The 22836-nt window shown below is 41.0% G+C and overlaps 1 protein-coding gene across 3 annotated transcripts in view; it reads right to left on the reverse strand.

The window, feature by feature from the left end:
* LOC111141227 (WD repeat domain 70) overlaps nt 1-22836 on the reverse strand; it is a 346638-nt gene that overhangs the window by 13499 nt on the left and 310303 nt on the right. For all 3 annotated transcript variants that reach the window (XM_022493646.1, XM_022493644.1, XM_022493645.1), the window contains 4 exons: nt 13097-13197; nt 11374-11453; nt 9282-9398; nt 6220-6382 (listed from right to left, as the gene is read on the reverse strand). In XM_022493646.1, coding sequence (XP_022349354.1) covers nt 6220-6382; nt 9282-9398; nt 11374-11453; nt 13097-13197 — 461 coding nt within the window. The remainder of the gene's footprint in view (nt 1-6219; nt 6383-9281; nt 9399-11373; nt 11454-13096; nt 13198-22836) is intronic.

The following is a 22836-nucleotide window of genomic DNA, read 5'->3' on the forward strand; positions in this document are numbered from 1 at the left end:
AGGGGAGACAGAGGCTTCCAGTTATGGAATGAATATGTCACAGGAATAAAAGGCACAGCATGAGGAATATAGTCGATATTGTAACAGTGACATAACAGGACCGAGGGCCGCTACACTTATGATGAACACAGCATAATGTACAAACTTGTAAAATCACTAAGCTGCATACCTGAAAGTAATGTAACATTGTGTGTCCTCTAAACTCAAATAAAAAAAAAGTTTTTAATTAAAATAAAAGTAAATTAAAATAATTAGAAAGAATGAGGTAAATGTATCATTATTTGCATAGGATATAATTTTCCGCCTGGAAACTACAAGTAAAATGAGTGGAAAATTATTGAAAACAAGAGGAAAACAGGGTAAATACGGCTGTATATAAAGCAACTACCTACATATGCTTTAATAATACACATTTATGTGGCCACACAGCACTTCCATATACACAGGAGTTATAAACTCAGCAGAAGAAAAGGTTCTATTTACGATGGCACAAAAAGTTAAAATAACTGGAAACAAAATTAAAAGAAAATGTGAAAGATCTATATAAAGAAAACTTTAAAATACTACTGAGAGACAGAGATGTGACTGAATAGAAAGACATACCCTGCTCTTGGTTTATTTATTTATTTTTTTAAACAATTTTTTTTAAAGATTTTATTTATTTATTTGACAGAGAGAGAGAGAGATCACAAGTAGGCAGAGAGGCAGGCAGAGAGAGAGGGGGAAGCAGGCTCCCCGCTGAGCAGAGAGCCTAATGCAGGGCTTGATCCCAGGACCCTGAGATCATGGCCTGAACCGAAGGCAGAGGCTTAACCCACTGAGCCACCCAGGTGCCCCCTTGCTCTTGGTTTTAAAAAACCAATATTGTAAAACTCAGTCTAAGTTAATATATACATTGACTCAATTCCAATACAAATAGCACCAAGAATTGGGGGGTGGGCTGCTTACTAGATAGCTTAAAGTCATGGAACCTGCAGAATGGAAAAGTTTTACTAAGAAGAATGAGAACAGGCAGCCCAACAACAATGAAAACAGTCTGATACTGCTACTTGAACAGACCAAATAAGAGAACACAACAGAGAGCCCAGAAGTGGGCTCAAATTCAAATGGAAGTGCGTGTGTGTAACCATGTGGTTTCAATTCAATGAGGAAAACCAGATTATCCAATTAAAAAATTACAGCAACTGGCTAACCAACTGGCTAACCAACAGGAAACAATCAAATTAGAGCTCTACTGTGGTAGGCTGAAATGTCCACCCCAAATCCCTGGATGCTGTGAATACGACCTTATTTGGAAAAAAAGGATTTGCAGATATGACTAAGGATTTTAAGATGAGGAGATAATCCTGGATTACCTTAGGTGGGCCCCAGATGATGTCATGGGTATCCTTATAAGAGAGAAGAGGAGACTCACACAAAGCAAAAGTCAAAGAGAGAACTGAGAAGAGCCTGGGGTCACGGTGGCTCTGAGCCAAGCTTGCAGGCAAAATCTGGAAGCTAGCAGAGGCCTGGAACAGATTTCCCCCAGAGCCTCTCTATGGCGTGTGGCCCCTGTGACACCTTTATTTCAGACTTCTGGCCCCCAGAACTGTGAGAGAATTCATTTCTGCCTTTCAGGCCACCATGCTTGTGGTAATTTGTTCCAGTGGCCACAGGAAATGAAGATACCTTTCTCACTCCCTTCACTAAAATAATTTCAGGTGAATAAAAGATTTAACGCTAAAAAAATAAAAAAGAAGGTATTAATGGAAAGATGGGAGAATCTGAAGAACTATCTTGAATGCAGAGGCCTTCCTAACTAAAACAAAACCCAAGAAAGAAAAAATTCCTAAATCTGACTACATTAAAATACATTTGATAGCAAACTGCTATCAAATAGCAGTTTGACTTGACTCCGTGCTGTCAGGGGTGGTTGTTCACAGTGTGTACTAATAACCAGACGGTACAGATGGAACATCTCTGAACAATTAAATACACAACACAACAAATAGGTTTGTCTGTGTTTACATGCAAAGTAAATTACTGAGGTATTTCCATAAATACTGAAATAATACTGCTGATTATTGGGTGATATTAACAAATTTAAATGAAGGTGTCAAAGACCTTACTTACCACTGAAGAAAATGAGACACTGAGAAGATAACTTTTAGAACCTACTGGATAGTAAGTCCTTGCTAGAATTCAGGCCAGGAAGCTGGCCTTAGAACTTCCAGGTTATTGTTCTAATTTCTAACAACTAATTATTCTGATGAAGGATCTAACTTTAATATCATATGTTATTTACATGTGTGAGATTTTTAAGGAATAGATGCACAGTGAAAAAAATCCAGCAGTGCTCATGGGCAGACTATGGAACTTCGAGGGCCCCTTTCACTTCACGCTGCTCTCCCCACCCCGCCCCCCTCCCCACTCCTTTGTTCTCCTACTTAAAAGATACCCACCACCTACATTTCTTGTATTTCTTCCCAGGGGGAGTTCATGTGTAAATGATCAGATATGCGAGGAGGTACATTCACTGTGTAAAAACACAGGTATACAGAGAGCATGTTTTGCAAGCAGGTTTCTATTTTTGCTTATTGGTTTTTTACTTAAGGAGATTGGGACACATCCATCCATATATACCTAGCTCATTCTTTATATTTTCTTGTTACCTTTAATTAAATGGATGTATTGTACTTTTCTAAAACAATATCTCACTGAAGGACACTTACATTGTTTCCCATCTTTTGCTTTCATAAACAATACTGAACTTAGTATCTTTGGACATACGTATTTACCCACATGTGCAAAACTTCTGGAAATAGAATTGCCAAGTCAAAGGCTATTTGCATTTTAAATTTGTATAGATAGTGCCAAATTTTTCTCCAAATGATGCTCACTATGTTTAGCAAATCTTAAAACATGGCTGTTTCCTCTTCTTTCCTCAGCTAATTTTTTTGCCTGTTTCTAAACAAATTTCTTTAAGTATAAAAAACCCCTAATAGTAATAGAAAATAATGACTCCATTAAAAACAGAAGTGTCAACAGAGGCATAATCTATAAGCTTATCTGACTGCCAATGATGTGTTGACATACATTAGCTTACACACACACAAATTCTATACAAAAGAGGGCTAAATGCACACTAGTTAGCTGGCCAGCCTTAATATGACCCTCTTAGCTGTTGTAATATTATCCAACTAATTGCTCAGAGATGTTCCATCTGTACCGTCTGGTTATTAGTACACACTGTGAACAACCGCCCCTGACAGTACGGAGTCAAGTCTGTTCCTCTACACGGACAGCGGAGGAGGCAGCGCTCCCCACCAGCGGCCCACAAATCTCTTCAGCATTTTTGTGTGGGGTACTTTCACTCACAACAGCAGCAGCTCTCTCTCTCTGTCAGAGGGCTGTCAGCACATTGCTGAAGCCCTGGAAAGCTGAAAGTACCTGGGAATGTCATCCCCCGGGCCCCATCTCCAGCCATTAGCAAGGATCAACAGATACTGGAGTGTGAGGACTCCAGTCACCACGCCTCTGACCTGGGTCTCCAGGGATACCCTGCAGACTGAGCTAAAGGGGAGCTGGTCCCTGAAACCTTGCTTGATACACCCTTACTTGGCCTCATTATACTTCTCTACTCCCCTATTGGTTTTCTCTATGGGTGCGTCCTAATAAGCATCCTAATAATAAAGAATCTTAAAAGCACCTTTATATGAATCTTTGTCTCAGGACCTACTTCTAAGGAACCCAAGCTAAAACGTGTGTTTTTCTTTTACGCAAATAGCTCATAGTGATTAGCAGACAGAGCACTGATACTGGTATAACATGTCTGTTGAGTTGGTTCATAAGTGATTTTTTTCCCAGCATATTAATGTTCTGAAAAGTGATCAGTTTCCAGCTTTCTCAAAATTTAAGAGAAAACTTTAATAATATATGAAGACATCAAATAAAAACCTAAACACACCTCCAATGATATAAAAATACATATGCACAAATTTATTTACTGTATCACTGTTAGAAATTGCAAAATACTGGGACAACCCAAATGTCTACTCATAGGAGAGTGGTTGAATCAACTATACTTCCCTGCGATGGTGTACTATGCAGTAGTGAAAAAGAACGAGAAGGAGCTCTATGAACTGATATAGAATGATTTCTAGGGCATAATCCTAAGTGAAAAAAGCAAAGCCCAAAAGGGTATTTATATTATGCTAACCTTCATGTTAGAAAGGAGAGGGTAGAAGAAAATACAAATCTGTTCACTTGTGCAAAAGACCTACGGGAGAGGTAGACCAGAAACTAAAGAGATAGGCTACCTGCAGGAGTGAGAGGGGAAGGGACCAAGAGAAGTGCGGCATGGAAATGTGAGAACAGAGGGGAAAAATGAGTCTTTTTAAGGCCCTGACTCCTAACACTAGAGTAATATTTTGCACACCCTACACAAACCTCCAAAATACATAGAACATAGGGGAAACCCCAAAAAGGAATGCACACTAACAAATGACCCTAGCTGCATTTCAAATGAATTCTAGAACTACCCTGACAGAAGTGGAGAAGAAAATATCTCACCCAAGTAACTATGAAAACCAGTCTCTTGACCAAATACTATAAGGCCAAAAGAACAAAAAACAAAACAAAACAAAACAACCAAAAAAAAAAAAAAATCCAAAAAAACCCAAAACAAATAAAAAAAAAACTACATGAACGTGGTTAAAGAAATCCTAGTTGGGGAAATGTTTCTCACAGGTGTATGGGTAGGCAATTTTGAAACTACTTTATATGGAAACTAGCAGTGAATAAATAAATGAATATATTGTCAGTAATGAGAGCTGGGTTTTTCATTATTGGAGAAAGAAGTTAAAAATACAGGAAGGAGAAAGGTACAATGAAACCAGGGGTATAGGACTGAAATCAGAGGCATCAGTATAAACTCATAGTTTTTATTTATTTATTTTTTTTAAAGATTTTATTTATTTATTTGTTAGAGAGAGAGAGAGCATGAGCACAGGCAGACAGAGTGGTAGGCAGAGGCAGAGGGAGAAGCAGGCTCCCCGCTGAGCAAGGAGCCCGATGTGGGACTCGATCCCAGGACGCTGGGATCATGACCTGAGCCGAAGGCAGCCGCTTAACCAACTGAGCCACCCAGGTGTCCCATAAACTCATAGTTTTTAAAATATGAATACAGATATGTGTACGTGTGTGTATATATATATATGTACATATGTGTACGTGTGTTGAAGCACAGGTTAGTATACATATATATTTTTTCAAGTTTTGTCAGCTAAGAAGACCTAAAGGAGGAACTAGAAGCAATGACACTTGGGTAGCAATAGGGACATCGAGCACCAATGTCTTGGTTTCTAAACATGTTCTCAAACAAAAGAAGCCTAGACTCCTTGAAGAAGTAGTTGATTCCAGGACTGGAGGAAGAAAACCAAAGATGACTCTGGCACATCGTATGGTATTGGAAAGCAAGGAAGTGCTCAAAATAAAACGAAACAAAAAATTCTACAACACGACTCTTCTCTAGTGTAAATGTGCCTGGTTTGGAGGCTTTAAGAACCACTACATGTTCACCCATGTTGAGCCACCTGAGGGAATCCGAGGAGGCGGGCTCTACTCTGCCAACGTACATGCTCCTTATGGACACAGTTCTGCAGCTGAAAAGCAGTCCGTGATGACAGACCTACAAGCTGCTCCTCTCCATCGGCTTTTAACCCTCTTCAACTGAGATAACGCATGCGGGGAGTGCTCTTCCTCCTTCTCGTCAGAGGTAGGATGGACTTCCCATAATGGGTTTACACTAGGTCATAACTGATGGAATTGACCTACTTTAAAAATGCACCATTCTAGAGTCCTAAGATACAAACAAATAGCTAGGTTCAGGACTATGAGTACTTGGCTTATTTTTCATGCTCAAGAATAAAACAAGAGGGGCGCCTGGGTGGCTCAGTGGGTTAAAGTCTCTGCCTTTGGCTCGGGTCATGATCCCAGCGTCCTGGGATCAAGCCCTGCATCAGGCTCTCTGCTCAGTGGGGAGCAGAGAGTCTGCTCCCCACCCACCGCCTGCCTCCCTGCCTACTTGTGATCTCTGTCAAATGAATAAATTTAAAAATCTTTAAAAAAAGAATAAAACAAGAAATGGAGAGTTAGAACCTCAAAGTAGCGTCGTTATATTCTTTCCAATTCATTCAACATAATATATTTTTTTTCTATTTTCAAAGTCTGTTTCCTTACTTAGAATATGCTGGAGAAACCCAATACGGGTTGTCTTCAGCTGCTTTAGCATGCCGCAGAATGGCTTCCCGGGGATTGCTGTCATCAGTTTTGTCCAAAGCAATGTTCTTCACAATGTATGACGACAGAGTGCCCCCGTGGGTTCCAACCCGGCCGCCACGACCTGTTCCCAAGGAAAAAACACAGATCAGACCTGGAATGAGCATGACAATATAGACGCATACTACCTTGTATGCCCTGTACTTATCTGAAAAGGTTGAGAATTCCTCAATGCTTTCTTCCAAGGTGGCAAGTGACATGAGAAACAGAGTGAGGCCAGAGCTTCAGGTTTACCCAATTTTTGTCATTCCCTACACGATCAAGGTTTGGAGCACTCTGGGGCTTCTTCAGATCCCAGCCTGAAGCACACAAATCTCAAGGGGACTTCGGTATCATCTCTTCAGGTTTCATTTATGATCATCACAACCGAAGTAGGAAATCAACAAACTTTAACTTCCCCAGAACATTTTTTTAACTTTTTTTTTAAGATTTTTATTTATTTATTTGACAGAGAGAAATCACAAGTAGGCAGAGAGGCAGGCAGAGAGAGAGGAGGAAGCAGGCTCCCCACTGAGCAGAGGGCTCGATGTGGGGCTCAACCCCAGAACCCTGAGACCATGACCTGAGCTGAAGGTAGAGGCTTAACCCACTGAGCCACCCAGGCGCCCCTCCCATAACATTTTTAAATAGAGATTTTTTTAAAGTATGTCTTAGCTGTTTCATCTACATAGTGATACCAATGCAAGGAAGAATTACAAATACTTGGCCATGTGTAGGCCTTGAAAAGATTCCTTAGGCGTGAACATTTGAAATTCAATTCATAAAAATAACCAATACTGCGGCAGCTGGGTGGCTCAGTCAGTTAAGCGGCTGACTCTTGATTTCGGCTCAGGTCAGGATCTCAGGATTCTGGCGTGGAGAACTGAGGTGTGCTCCCCGCTCAGCAGGGAGTCTGCTGCAGGATTCTCTCCCTCTGCCCCTCCCCACCACTTGCATGCACACACACACACGCTCTCTCTTTTTCTCTCTCTAATAAATAAATAAATCCTAAAAAAAATTAACCCATATTCATTAGATGCCTATTATAGCTTTAAACAAATATATCTTAGGGCTTGCCATCTCCCAAGTACCTTGTAGGAGAAAAAAACAAACAAATTGAATTCCCTGATTCACGTTATTTTATGGTACTAGAACTGCTCTCATAGACAAAAGCTCTGTAAGGGCAGGGATCTGCACCCTGCTGGATCTCCAACAGCTAGTCTGGTGCCTGGTAGTCAGAAAAATGTATGACTTTTATTTTGAAGACCTTATTAATTTATCTGTCAGAGAGAGAGAGAGAGAGAGAGAACACAAGCAGCAGGAGCAGGAAGCAGAAGGAGAGGAAGAAGCAGACTCCCCACTGAGCGGAAAGCATGACATGGGGCTCCATCCCAGGACCTTGGAATCATGACCTAAGCTGAAGGCACATGCTTAACCCAGTGAGCCACCCAGGTACCCATAAAATCTATGACATTTTCAAATTCCAAAATGCTATGTCAATAAAGTTATATTATTAAGACAACCAGAAAAAAAAAAAAATCTATGACATTTTAGGAAGATTTGAAAAAAAAAAAAAAAACTACACATGAAGAGCCAAATTGTGCTATATGATTAATTCTATAAATCAAGATAAGAGGAGACTAAAAAAGGCAGGAAATAATTAGTTGTGAAAGAATTTGCATGGCCAGTAACTGTTATAGTACTTACAGAACTATTATAGTACTGAGGAGGTTGGGGAGCTCTTTAGGAAGAGACGGATCCAATCTGAGAAAGCTCTGAAGGCAGCGGTCATTTTCAGAATGAGCAGAATGGTTTCAGAACAAAAGTACAGAAAGAGGACAATTCAATGGGCATTTGCGGGCAGGAGTGACCTGACAGTCGTATCAGAAGATCGGAGGAGGAGGGAAGAGAGGTGGGATGCTCAAAAGTGCGTTAGAGTCAGAATGCAGAGAATGACTCTCTGGAAATGCAAACGGACAGTGGGGAGCTTATAAGATTTGGGGGCAGTAGCAGTGTGAAAGCCAGAGGAGCTGGGAATAAAAGCTATGTAGAAAGTGGATGGAGGCAAGGTGGGAAGGAAAGAGAGTGACTTGAGATACGGTGCCTAGTTAGAAAGGCTTTTCAATAATCCAGGTAAGAATATTATTTAGGAACTTTGATTTAGAATGGTGGCAGAGAAAATGAAAAAAAAAAAAAAAAAAGTTAAGATAGATATGTGAAATGTTTTCAAGGCTCAAGGTGGAAAGGGCAGACCAAAAACAGATGGAGGCCCAGAACTGAGGTTCAGGATGAACGAACAAGTCAAAAGCTATAGGCTTAGGAGCCTAGGAAAACAGAAACCACACAAGTGATAACGAGTAAAATGAGATTCCAGTAAGTGTATGTGTCGTATAACAGCAATGCTGCCTTGCTTGCTTCTGGTACCTTCTTTCTTTCTTTCTTTCTTTTTTTTTGGGGGGGGGGAGCGGGGTTGGGAGGGGGTACCTACTTTCTTCAAACTTCTAAAGACTTCTATCCATCCTCTAGGGGAATGGGCAGCTCCATTTTATCAACACAAAACTAAATGATGGCCACTTCTCCCTTATGTGAAACCTAATCCAGCCCGGATTCTGGTCAAAGTACTCAAATGTTGTGTACAAAGCCAACACTGACAACAATAGTTTCAACACTGGGTTCTGGGAACCCTAGAGTTCCACCAAGATCACCTAAAAGGGCTCAAGTCAGAGACCGAGCAGAAAGGGGCCCAGCCTTCTCTCTGTTAGCACTGCAGCTCCATTTTTATCAGTTTTATGCACCAGGATTCTGCATCCTTTAAGCAAAAAGTTCTGATGCTAAAAAGAAAATGTTTGAAAACCACCATGTAGTAAAATCTCCCTAGAGACAAAGCAGCAATCAGGAGCAAAGCATCTTCCCACTTCTCTCTCAGCGAACCCTGTGCCCCCCGCCCCCCCCCATAGGTCACCAGCTGGATCAATCACGGTCACCTGGGCCTGCCACAGGAGGTTCGGGTTTATGCGACTTCAGGGGATCCAGTCTGTCCTTCTCCAGCTGTTTCCTTGTACTCCGTTGGCGGGGTTCGCGGAACATAGGCAAGGCATGAGCTATGAGAAGTCACATTTGAAAAATTTTATTATAATAATAACCCTTCCATCCAAAAACATAGCTGAAGCATGACTAACTTGAAGGTGAAATGGAAGTCATAATGACAGCCTTCCTCTAATAATAAAAGACAGTTTTACTGTAACCAATTAGCCAATTTTGTTTGAGACCAGACTCATTGTTCACCTCTCCTGGCAACTAATGGCACTCAGGAAATACTGTCAAATACTGTCATGGAAACACTGGTGAGGCTCCCCGTCGCCCAAACCATGGGTAGCAGTTAAACTTAATTTCTGTGGTTTTGAAATGAAAACACTTAATGGGACTGCTTCTTATTTTTTTCTTATAGGACCCAAATGTGAATAAGGCCAGCAGCTCGCCTGTCAGCCCTGAAGTCTCCTCGGACTCCTCAAAAAACCTCTGGAATCACTTCACACGTTTCTGAAATGTGACCACCTCTCAGGAGGAGTTGACAACACTGAGTAACCGGAAGGGAGGAGCACTTCTCCCACTGAAACTGGGGTAAAGGTTGTCCTGAATGCAGGGGGGTGTCTGGATCTCCGGGCATGGTGACTTGATGAAGACTTTTCCCTACTTCTATATGGTAGACGAAACAAAAGGGTAAGACTCGGAGTAGTATTTGTCCAATTGCTACTGGTTGTTTACTCAATGTCAGAATTAAATCTTATAAAAGAGTCTATGAATGTAAAAGGAAAATAGTGATATTCTGCTGGAGAGCAAGAAGGTGACTGGGGGGAAAATTAAATAATGATCTTTTTCTTAACCAAAAACTGTTTCAGAATATTTTCTTTGGATCCTTACATGAGGAGTACAACCTCCTTTAAAAGAGAAAACCTTTATCCAGGGGATCAGGGCAGAGAAGGAAAAGGATTAAGAGGGGCTCAAAGGGAATTTATAATATGAATGATAGAAATGTCTCAAATACTTCAAAAAGTCTTCTAGTATCCCCCTCTCCCTAGCACCTGCTAGGGCCAGGACCATCTCACTCACCAGTAAAACTCTCCTGCCTTGAGTCAGGGGAGCTGAGAAACACAGCCACCCCGTCACTCTGTTGGGCAACACGACACAACGGTATTTTTAGGAGGGGGAAAAATAGCTTTTCACTTCAAACGACTGGAGGAATTTAAGTAGGCCGCATGTAATTACATGAGCTAGACTGGTTGTGACACCGACTTTAACACTTCTACTCTTGCAAAAAGTGTCACGGGATCTCCTTACTGATCATAAGCTCCAAGGGACTTGGTCTTACAGGAGACCCACTACCAGGGAGAAAAACCCAGCAGTACAGCGCCCCCTGGGCTTGAGACAGAGACCCTGGTGAGGTCCACAGGGCATCTGCTCATCACAACTGTTACTTCTTCCAAGATGTCCCTCCAGCCACTAGCTGTGACAGGTCTGAGGCTCTGGCCCTGGGCAACACACATCTGCCAGGGTGACAAACGTGAGAGAAGCTGCTTATTCTGGTAAGGTTTCTGGGTAGTTCCTTTTGTATCTAAATGTCTCCGGATCTATTGTCACAGAGTCTCAGAGGGAGCTGAAGTAGACCTTTCACCCAGTCTCCCCCACCTCCTGATAAAGTTCAGTTGTTCAACATCACACTGAATGCAACTGGTAGAACTGGACAAATCCAGGTCTCCTGATTCCAAGACCAGCACTCATTCTTGTTTATTCTTAGAACAGATTGTTATTCTTTAAAAGGCTGCTTTGGAGTAATGCATTAGGCTCAAATAGGCTTTTCCCTTTTGGGTTGAAAGTTACATGAAATTACCCTGTCTCTGTGATGAGTCACAGAAGCTACAGCGGTTAGCCGTTACATGACTCGCAGCCCTGTCCACATAGTATTTTGTAATATATGCCCGGACTCCGAAGACTTTTTCTGTCTCTAAAGCCATGAGAGCAACACCACACTACAGCAGAAGGGAGAAAGATGATGGAGAGACCACGCTAACAACTTACGGGTGATGATGTAGTCCTGGGTTAGAGTCTCGGCTTGTTTTGCCTTCCGCTGGGTTTTAACCACACACAATTTTGCTCCCCTGGGGCGGGTAAAAGCACATTATTTTCTTTACTTGGTCTTATAAACAGAAAGTCATGTCAAAAGCATTAGATACTTTCAGGAACACACTCTGTGCACACCATCTCGCCAAGTCCTTGACTTTCTAAGGGATGGTCAACAGAAGGGGCCTTGGTGATAAGGGCTTAAATTTATGGGAAAGCAAGTCTGTCAGTCAGTGGTTACTACTGAGTGAAAGGGTTGGAGAGGTAACTGGGCAACAGAACGCTAGTTTAAGAAATCTATAGGAATAACTTAAAATTTAAGATCTTAGAGAGATATAAATAAAATTTAAAAACCTTTTTACCGTGACGGTCACAGGGTTCAAATTTTAGTTTATGTCTCAGATGAAAGCAACCTGGGTGGTCTACACCCCAAGTGGCATTTGTCCGCATCTCAAATGTAAGAGTACAAGTGTCTGGAACTGAGTCGGCTTGGCAGTGTTGCCACGGGGCAACTGCCCAAGAATGTGTGGGATTAACCAAAAGTCCGATTAGAACATTTCACTTCTCCTTAGCAATAATGAGCGATCCCTCTCAGGAGGAGCAAATACAAATAAAAAAATTTCTTCAAGATTCCAAACATAGTAGCTTCCAAATAGGGGCTAGCAAATGGGGCTCACTGTTTTCTCAAGTGAAACAGACTCTCTCATTCTAATTACGTTAGCATTTTTAATTTCTTTACTTATTAAAAAACAAACAAAATCCTATTTGTTCTTAAATACAATGAAAACTTTATTTTAGAGGGCAAGGGTTCCAAAGCTAGTCCACAAAGTTCCAAGGGAAGACAGGACTGTCTGTTTCTATTCAGATCCAAATTATAACAATGAACATTCATTAATAGAGGAGGAGTTTCCTTTCCTCAAAAAGGATGTGAGACCTCACAACAGGTTTATGGGGGACCCCAGTGAATTTAGCATATGCAGTTTAATACTAGCTAACCAAGGCTTACTCCAGAGAAAGAGCTAATCAAGTAGTGTACCTTAAGAGAGAACCAAAACCATCGTCATTTGGGGTGGTGACAAGTGTTCATCTTTGTGCCCAAAGAAAATGAAAATAATCTGAGGAATAGAGGGAGCCTCCAGTGAAGTTTTCAGACTTATGAAACACACGGGGATGTTTAAGTCTAGCATTTGGGGCAGGCATAGGGTTGAAGAGGAAATAATTTGTGCTGTCCCTTTCTGCTGGTGGAGAACAACCCCCAAAATCCAAACCACTACCTGATAAAAGCCCAAACAGAAAGGGAACAAAACAGACTAGCTGTTCCCACTTCCTGTAAGTGGTTAGTTCTCTGCTTTGTTAATCCCTTACATGTATCACTGCTAATGCCATGTCCAGGGAAGTATGCAAAGTGGGCAAGACTTTTTCCCCCTTTGCACTCAGCATTTCAGCTAAAGAACTGCAAATCCTCAGGAAACTTTCACTTTGAATTCTGTCTGGATCAAGAGCAATATCCAAATCCTCTTTAAAGTACAATACCAGGAGTCAGGCTTTACTCCATGCCAGCTGCATTTTCTAAAAGGGTGGATCCCCATCAAAGGGGGAAATAAATAAAAGCAGGCTGGGAAATGAAGCCCTCCCCCCAGTTGTTGTCATCCATCTAAAACAGGCCATACTTATGAAATACCTCTGGCTCTTGTTGGGGTCGTAATAGACTTTAGCCAATCCATTTCCAGTTCCTACCATGATCTGGTTCAGCTTCGGATGCCACAGGCAGCGGACAACACTCTGAAAAGGAAAGGCATGGGAATCAACTAAAGAAGCCAAATAAAGATGGGAAAAATCCTATCTTGGTGGCTAGTTTGCTAAAGTGGGCATCATCGTGATGGCTACCTGTAATTTTTAGGACATTCTCCCCCTAAACCAGAAGGTTGTGTCCCTGAGTTAGGTTCTATTCCATCACTTGTTATAAGTGTGATACCCTTTAAAAATGAAAAAGATGGGGTGCCTGGGGGGCTCAGTGGGCTAAAGCCTCTGCCTTTGGCTCGGGTCATGATCTCAGGGTCCTGGGATCGAGCCCCGCATTGGGCTCTCTGCTCAGCAGGGAGCCTGCTTCCCCCTCTCTCTGCGTGCCTTTCTGCCTACTTGTGATCTCTGTCTGTCAAATAAATAAATAAAATCTTTTAAAACAAATGAAAAAGATGTTCCTTCCTGACACTGCTCCTCTCTTTTCCTGACAACCTAGCAACCGCAGAGGTACTCTTCCCTGGCTCCTTGGCCATGTGAGACTGGCATCTTGGAACGCTAAGCCCACATAACTCAGTTCCGCTTACCACTGAAGCAGATTTAGATCTCAGTGTTTCATGCTTTTATACACACAACACGTCCCTCTGGACAGCAGATTGAAGCCAGGTGCTTATTGTTTTTAGTTCACCGAGATCCAAATCTCATAAAGCTTTTTCAGGAACAACACATATTTGCAGGCATTGAATAATATCTCCCTATCTATGAGATAAACCAGCAGGATGATAGCAGAAATAAAACAGAGATACAGCATACAAAGACTTGACATTAACCTGAATGAAAAACTATTTAAGAGACGGTTCGCTGGAAGTTATGATCCTTTGAATTCATTACTGGTAAGGAAAACAAGTGGTGCTCTGGGGTCAAAAAGAATGAGCTCTCAGTGGGAATGACCACCTGTTTTAATTTGTGTGTGCAGTAAGTAGGCCGAAGTGGCAGGTTCAGCAGGGACAGAACGGTGGGGCGGGGCGGGGGGGATAAAGCTCAGATTGGTAGGCAGAGACACCGTGGGCCAGGTTCTGCAGATCTCACTCTGATAGAACAAGCAATGCATGGAAACACCAATTCAAGATTTATTAAGGACCATCATGTGCCACGCAATGTACAAGGACTAAAGAAAAAAGGGTATGATTAGATACCGCTATTTTAGGTTCTGAGAGCAAAATGAAAATCGTGAAAATTCCTGGCTTCCAAATCTATCTCAGGCTGAATTTCTCTGGTTTCTTCTCCCTAACCATCCCATTCTTGTTAAGACAGAGTATCTGTGCATCTCCTCAATCCCTTTTGATAGGAATTCTGGCTCCCACCTGACTGGTGAGAAGTATGCATATCGTTATATGGCCCCAGATCCTTCTCTGAGATTCCTGAGGAACTCAAGAGGAAACTTAAGAGTCTGCAGATCTTCTCAGCATTGTCTGACAATGCTCTACAAGAGCGGTTCCTAAGCTCTGCAGCACGGAAGACAGCCGAGATGGTCTATAGAGAAAATAAAACCAGAGTGGCTGTGTTTTCCTAGTTTGGGGAGGGGTAAAATTGGGTTAAAAGGGCAAGTTTTTATAATTTTAGGTGTTCTTTCCACAATTTTTTCTTAAATCTATGGTGCCCGCTACCCAGTGTCCACGAGCAAGCACTAAAAGATGATAAAACATAACATAGTGAGTGGTTATTAACAAAAATCCTTGAGAACAGTATATCACACATGGCTTGGCTTTTGGGGGAGGGTTGTCATTTCATTCATATGCTTGTGAAACCTACTTTATAATGCACAAGCATAGAAGACACATTTTATCTTATAAGACTATGCTTGGCTGGTAAGATGGAATTAAGTGTATCAAGATGGAATTAAGTGTATAAACAGTTCACGGTCTACAAAGCACAGCCTGACTTACAGGTGCTCTGCCATTGAGATTCATTTGAGAATCATGCCTTGGCCACTGGAAATTTCCAAATGGTCATGGCTAGGTATAAGGAAACATGAGAAGAGTCACGAACTTAACCTTATAAAACCCAATCTAGATTAAGTTCATCCAAGCCAATACTCATCTTCAAATCAATGCTTACATGTCATCATGCCAAGAGTGCCCCATTTAAAATTGTACCCCACAACTTACCTTACTGTTTTTTCATTTTAACCAAAGCATGTATCACCTTTTAACAGAATGTATAATTTTATCTTTAATTATGCTTATTATCTGCTTCCCTGATGTGAACATAATTTCCACAGAGGCAGAGATCTTGGCGTGTTTTAGGTGGCAATGTATCCCAAATGCCTAGATTAGTGTGGGGTGTTCAATAAACGTTTGCTGATAGAATGAATCAAGGATCAGAGTTCACCCAAGTCCAAATGGACTGCTTTGCTATGCAGAGTTAGAGACAAGTGAAAGTTCAAGTTAAAATCAGTACAATCTATGGAGAATAATTTTATTTCTCTAGATCATTATCATACTCAAGTATCCTACAGACAAAGTAGAGCTCATTCCTTCCTAATGTGGTCCTAAAAAGAGGGATATGCATGAACCAGAGAGTGAGAGACAATAGTAAGAGGGGCTTTCAAGGGCCTTCAGAAATTCCAGCCACCTACAAATGGCCCCAGGACAATCTCAAGGACATAGTATTAAAGTTATTTCACTTCCTTGGTTCTCTAGAGGTCTGGCTAAGCAGTCTAAGATTACTGGTTCTCAAATATGTTTTCAAGTGAGCAGGGTGCAGAATTGGAAATGATCCACAATGTAGGCCTGGTAAATTCCAAGACACCCAGCCAAACAGGCAGTTTCCAGGGGCAGCAGGTTACTGTTACTCTCTCCCTCTACTCTGAGGGTGTAAATGTTAGAGAGAGGCAATTGCCCAGGCCAACAGACCAAGGCTGGATTGCTTTCTAGGTAGTCCAAGCTCAGGCCACCGCACCTCTATTCCTGTTCATGTCCTTCCCCTTCCGGAGTTCTTAGACACACACGTGGCTGGTCAGCATAAAGCTCACTTACCCTCCTTTTCTCATGGAAGCAGGGAGAATAAGACCCCTTGAACTAAACAGTCATTCCAGAGCTCCATCCACTGTGGCAATGAGTCACCAAGGCAGCCAATGAGGGCTCCATGAGCCGTCTAACTTAGGCAAAGGATACTTAAGGCTCAATTACCCTAAGACTGGTTATTAATCAAATACTACAGGGATTCTGAAACGTGGAATGAAGAAACAGAATTCAAAATCAAAGGTGGGTGGGCCTTTTTTGTTTATTAATATTTATTGTGTGTGTTTAGCTAACCTTTGTAAACTTTGCAGCTAATGCGGCTCCACACTTTGTCCTGTCAAGGAAATGCATCTTATAGCAGAGAGCTGGCCATCTGCCAAACCAAACAATCCCCGAGACAGCAGCACGGGGCAGCCAGCAGAGCCGCCACGCTGCTAACTCTTCCAACATACATACCGGGCTTTACTTAACAACAATGGGACACGTGCCTGCTAGAAACCCAAGGAACAATCAGAAGACATACGAGCTATAACTACTTAGGCAGAGGGCATCCCCTCCATCAACCACCCACCTGAGCCTCCCTTCGGGCTCTGGTCTTCAGGGAGGTGCTTCTGTGCCCGGGGGGGGGGGGGGGGGGGGGGGGGGGGGGGGGGGGGGGGGGAGGGGGGGGTGCTGACACAGTTGGACCCACCCACAGGCTTCCCGAGGAAGCGGCAAACGGAGGGTCCCCACACATCTGAGTGGCGGGACCAGAGAGGAAAATGACACAAGAGCTACCCGGATCTACGAGAAAGCCTTCATACTGTACCCCGAGATTCAAACGGCGGGAACCCACTGTCGTGGGAAGGACTAGATTCTGAAATTAGTCGCATATTATAATAAACTGATTTGCTAAACTGACCTGGTAAGGCATTTCATTCTTGCGCTAATCTACTTCAGCTTACCAAAACAATGTGGATCCACCAATGGCTTCCCCTAGCTAATTAGGCTGACCTCCGTTTTAGCACAAAATTAGGTGTAGCCTTGTAAACCAAAGCCTACCTTCATCTTTGTGTTATAATTTGGCAGTGCAGAGTAACCACAATCTGCCCCAAAGGTACTTAGCTCTAGCAGCAGCCACAAAGAGACGGGAATGGGGCTGGAGATCATAACCAAGATGACAAGAAGGAATTACAAGACTTTAATGTACTTAACACAGAGATCTTTCTTCTCTGCAGAGACCAAAGAAAAAGCAGGGGTGTGGGCTGGGGAAGAAGAGAGCGCTGTGTACAAACAGCAGTGTCAATATTCCGAAATAGGAATTTTGGGATTACCCCTTAGCAAAAGTAAAAAGGCCATGAAAACTTCCAAATAATTTATTTCTGTGGTTTTTACGGTTTACTTTAAGTGAAATCATGGAAGCAAATAAAGAGAGGAGAAGGAAGTGAATAAGAGAAACGAATTTATATTTTAGGGCATGGTGGGAAGGGAACTACTAAGTATCTGGAATTTTATATTATCTAAAGTAACTGAATCCTTGCAACAATACTACGAAATTAGTAATGTTATCCTCATTTCATAAGAACAAGAAACTGAGGCTTAAAGGAGGGTAGGGAACTTTCCCAAGGCCATGCAGCCTGTACAGAAAGGAGCTGGGATCAGTGGGGAGGTTTTCCCAATTCCAGTGCTCCTTCCCTGATACTACTTAATTATGCAAAGTCCTATTTTAGAAGATGGGGAGGAAGGGATGTGGGAGATCTGAAATCATTTCCAAACCCACCTAAGCCAGAAGTAGAAATCTTAGCAAGTTTATGTTAAAAGGCAGATGGTATAACTAAAATCATAAAGGAAAGGCTCACTACTAACCAGGTCATAAATGTTACTATAAAGAAATCAATGCCTGTATAGTATCTTAGGCATCTGTAATGCAAATACCCAAACACCACCGTTATTCTACTCTAAATGCTAAAAGAAGCCTAACATCCTTCATAATTTTATATCTTAAACATGATTATGATGAAACACCATTTCCTGATCCTTCCCAGCTGCTGAGCCACACTGTAAACCAAACTCCATCTGGTTTTTTCATGTTTGGTTTTTGTCACATAGTACAAGAATGGATAAGCTAGCTAGTGATTCCTTGGGAGAACCAGCACTTTTCAGAATTTTCAAATAAGGAGCCTTACACCTGTTTGTGAAGGAGACAGTCACAGTTTTGCAGATCTGTATGGAGGCAGCCTCATGGTCATGGACATCCTCGGGAATAACCCACTGCGTTTGAATGGCTGTGTGTGTGCTGATTCCCAAGGCCAAGATCACAGATCAAGATATGAGTCCAAAATAAATAAAAAGAAAGCAGATGAAAATGGAAAAATACTGGAGAAAAAACTCTCTTCAAATTTTCACAAGCCCAAATTTCACTTCACAGAAAGAACTGCTTTCTACATTAAAACACTAAGCTAGGAAGGTAGAAGAGTAAGACGAGAATTCTTTATACCTTTGAAGGCTATTTGTCCTGTCCTGCCAAAGCCATGATTTCCCCAAATTTGGGGTATTCTGCAGCATGCATAGACCATGAGGCTTGGCTTCATCCCTCTGAAGTTCAGGAGGAAAACCTGGTGAGTAAGTCTCAGTCTCCAATAAATAAAACTCTTCAACACCCACCTGATCTCCATGGAGACATCCCTCAAATGGAAAAAATTAAAGACAGACATCTTCTCAGTTCCTCTTCCTAAATACACACCTATCCTTTCTTCTTCCTCCACACCTCCTCCAACTCCAAGGAAGTTCTCCCATAGGGCCAGACATGAAGCAATTGTCACTCTTTGATTGAAATCTCAGTCTTCCCCCTTTCCTGCCCCAAGTAATTTTCTGATAAACCAGATAGCAGCTTAATGGTGAAAAGAAAAAAAAAAATGCCGTACCATTTTTATAAATGTAGGGCCTGCTGCAGAAAAACCAAACAAGGAAAAGTGTTGCTCTGTACCTGCCATAAGTATCTGATACAGATGTATAGATTATGACTTTTAAAAACTAGCACCTAATTATCAAATTAATTCCCATCAAAGCCATGGAAAATTCATTTATTAAAATCTTTTCCTTTATAGCCTACGCTCTAAAATTAAGGTAATTACTAAAGCAGCAAAAATCTGATAGTTGTCCTTGGCACTAAATGAATCACATCTGTATCTGATAATAAAAATGCCTAAAGAATTTCATCACAAGAAAAAGTTCTCAGAGTAAATGGAAGGTCTCTTGGGTAAGAAAATTAAATACAATTTTCTTCATCTAATTCAAAACACTAAACGTTAGTTTGCTCCAATCCACTTATTTGAGAAGAATTTACAAAGGCAAAGAAAGCACAAATAATGACTGAAGAAAATCTGGTAATTATTCTTATTAACAGCAGTCTGGGAGCCGGAAACAAACAGGCAGCTGGAAGCTGGAGTCCACAGGATGAGTGACACTGGCGGTGGATCCTACAAGGCAAATATCCCAGAGGCCCCATACCACAACGATCCACAGAGAAGCAGCACTTACTGTAGGCACATTCCCAAAATTCTAGCAGAGCTTCCCACTGGTGGGCACATGATGGGCTGCAGGGAATTCCTTAGGCCTGAGAGCTCCTCAGGTCTAAGATGGGCATAGGGTACTAGAGCCTTCAGCAAATCAGTTAACAGCAAAGAGTACCCTTATCTGTTTACACATTATCATCATGAGCACCTGGTTGAGAAAAAGCTTGAGAAACACTACCTAAGGCCACATCTCTCAGCTAATCTACACAGACCCAGGCCTCTTTACTCTTTTTCAATCATCAAGTTAAAGATGGCCAAGGCCATACATGAAAAAGCCACAGCTAACATCATATTCAATGGTGAAAAGCTGAGAGCTTTTCCCCCAAGATCAGGGACAAGACAAAGATGTCCACTCTTGCCACTTTTACTCAACATAGTACTGGAAGTCCTGGCTAAAGCAATCAGACAATACATACATACATACATACATACATGGCAGGCACATTGGTAAAGAAGTAGTAAAACTTCCACTATTTGCAGATCACATGATACTGTATATAGAAAATCCTAAAGACTCGCCCAAAAAACTAGTAGAATAAATAAATTCAGTAAGGTCACAGGAAACATAATCTATATAGAGAAACCCACTGCATTTCTATACATCAATAATAAAGTGGCAGAAAGAGAAATTAAGAAAACAAGCCCATTTATAATTATACCAAAAATAATAAAATACCTAGAAATAAACTTAACTGAAGAGATGAAAGATCTTTACTCTGAAAAGTATAAAACACTAATGAAAGAAATTGAAGATGACACAAACAAATGGAAAGATATTCCATACTAATGGATTGGAAGAACAAACATTGTTAAAATGCCCATACTACCCAAAGCAATCTCCTGTTCAATGCAAACCCTATCAAAATTCCAACAGTATTCTTCACAGGAATAGAACAAATAATCTTAAAATGCGTATAGAACCACAAAAGACCTCAAATAGTCAAAGCAATCTTGAAAAAGAGGAACAAAATGGGAGGTATCACAATCCCAGATACCAAGATGTACTACCAAGCTGCAGTAATCGAAATAGTACAGTACTGGTACAAAAACAGACATAGATCAATAGAACATAATAGAGTGTCCAGGAATAAATCCACAATTATATGGTCAAATAATCTTCAACAAAAGAGTTAAGAATATGCAATGGGAAAAAGTTTCTTCAACAAATGGTGATGGGAAAACTGGACAGTTACATGAAAAAAAAAATGCAACTGGACCCCTTTCTCACACAATACACAAAATTAAACTCAAAATAGATTAAAGACCTAAATTTAAGATCTGAAACCATAAAAATCCTAGAAGATCTGAAACCATAAAATCACAGGCAGCAATTTCTCTGACATTGACCATAGCAACATTTTTCTAGACAGGCCTCCCATCTAGGAGGCAAGGGAAACTAAAGCAAAAAGAAACTATTAAGACTACATTAAAATAAAAAGCTTTTATACAACAAAGGAAACTATCAACAAAACTAAATGACAACCTACTGAATGGGAGGAGATATTTGCCAATGACATACTGGATAAAGTTTTAGTATCCAAAATATATAAAGTACGTATATAACTCAACACCCAAAAAACAAACAATCTGATTAAAGAATGGGCAGAAAACCTGAATAGACATTTTGCAAAAGAAGACATACAGATGGCCAGTAGACATATGAAAAGATGCTCAACATCACTCATCATCAGGGAAATGAAAACCAAAACCACAATGAGGTACCACCTCACACCTCTCAGAATGACTAAAATCAAACAAACAAGAAACAACAAATGTTGGTGAGGAGGTGGAGAAAAACATACCCTTGTACAGTGTTGGTGGGAATGCAAACTAGTACAGCCCCTGTGGAAAATAGTAGGGAAGATCCTCAAAAAATTAAAAATAGAATTGCTATAGCATCCAGTAATTCTACTACCGAGTATTCACCAAAAGAATTCAAAAATATCAATTCAAAAAGATATGTGCTCCCTAGCGTATTGCATCATTATTTACAACAGCCAAATTACGGAAGCAACCCAAGTGCTCACCAACAGATGAATGGATGAAGAAGTGGTATATATATACAACAGACTATTATTCAGACATAAAAAAACAAATAATATCTTGCCATTTGCAACAACAGAGATGGATCTAGAGGGTATAATTCTAAGTAAAATAAGTCAGTCAGACAAAGGCAAATACCATAACCACACTTATATGTGAAACTGATCGAACAAAACAAAGAAGCAAAGAAAAAAAGGGACAACCCAAAAAACAGACTCTTAAGTATAGAGAACTGATGGTTACCAGTGGGGAGGTGGGTTGGAGGATGAGTGAAATAAATAAAGGGGATATAAGTACACTTATAATGATGAATACTGAGTAATGTTAAGAATTGTTGAGTCACTATATTGTACATCTGAAGCATATTTAATATAACACTGTATGTTAACTACACTGGACTTCAAATTTTAAGAAAAATAGATACGTGCATAAAGATAATAACCATAAATCCTTTGTTTATATGAGTAAACAAAGCACAAGTAGATAAAGCTATTAAATCCCTATATAAGAAGTACATGTCATTAAATCTTGGAAATCATCAGCTATGTAAAACCAACCAAACCAAACCAAACAAGAAAAGTTGTATCTTCAAAAATGAACTATAGAGGCACCTGGGTGGCTCAGCCATTAGGCCGCTGCCTTCGGCTCAGGTCATGATCCCAGGGTCTTGGGATCGGGCCCCGCATCAGGCTCCTTGCTCAGCGGGAAGCCTGCTTCTCCCTCTCCCACTTCCCCTGCTAGTGTTCCTTCTCTCGCTGTTCACTGTGTCTCTCTGTCAAATAAATAAAATCTTTTTAAAAAAAATGAACTATATAGGATATGTAAAGCACTATTTATCTTAACACAGTATGGTAAAAATGTTTTACAAATCATACTCTTTTAGCCCTTTGGGGGGATCTCACAACCCCTCCTCACACATGACAAAGCATTGTATCACTCCAAAAAAAGAAAAAAAAAACACTATCCTGGGATATGTGTTAATTATAGACCTCTTTTTTCCCCACACTATATATAATTGTCTGGCCAGAGGTCCGATAGAACAGCTGGAAAACTTGTTACTA

The sequence above is a fragment of the Enhydra lutris genome, unplaced genomic scaffold, assembly GCF_002288905.1.
Source record: "Enhydra lutris kenyoni isolate GAN:26980312 unplaced genomic scaffold, ASM228890v2 scaffoldscaffold5, whole genome shotgun sequence".
Lineage (NCBI taxonomy): Eukaryota > Metazoa > Chordata > Mammalia > Carnivora > Mustelidae > Enhydra > Enhydra lutris.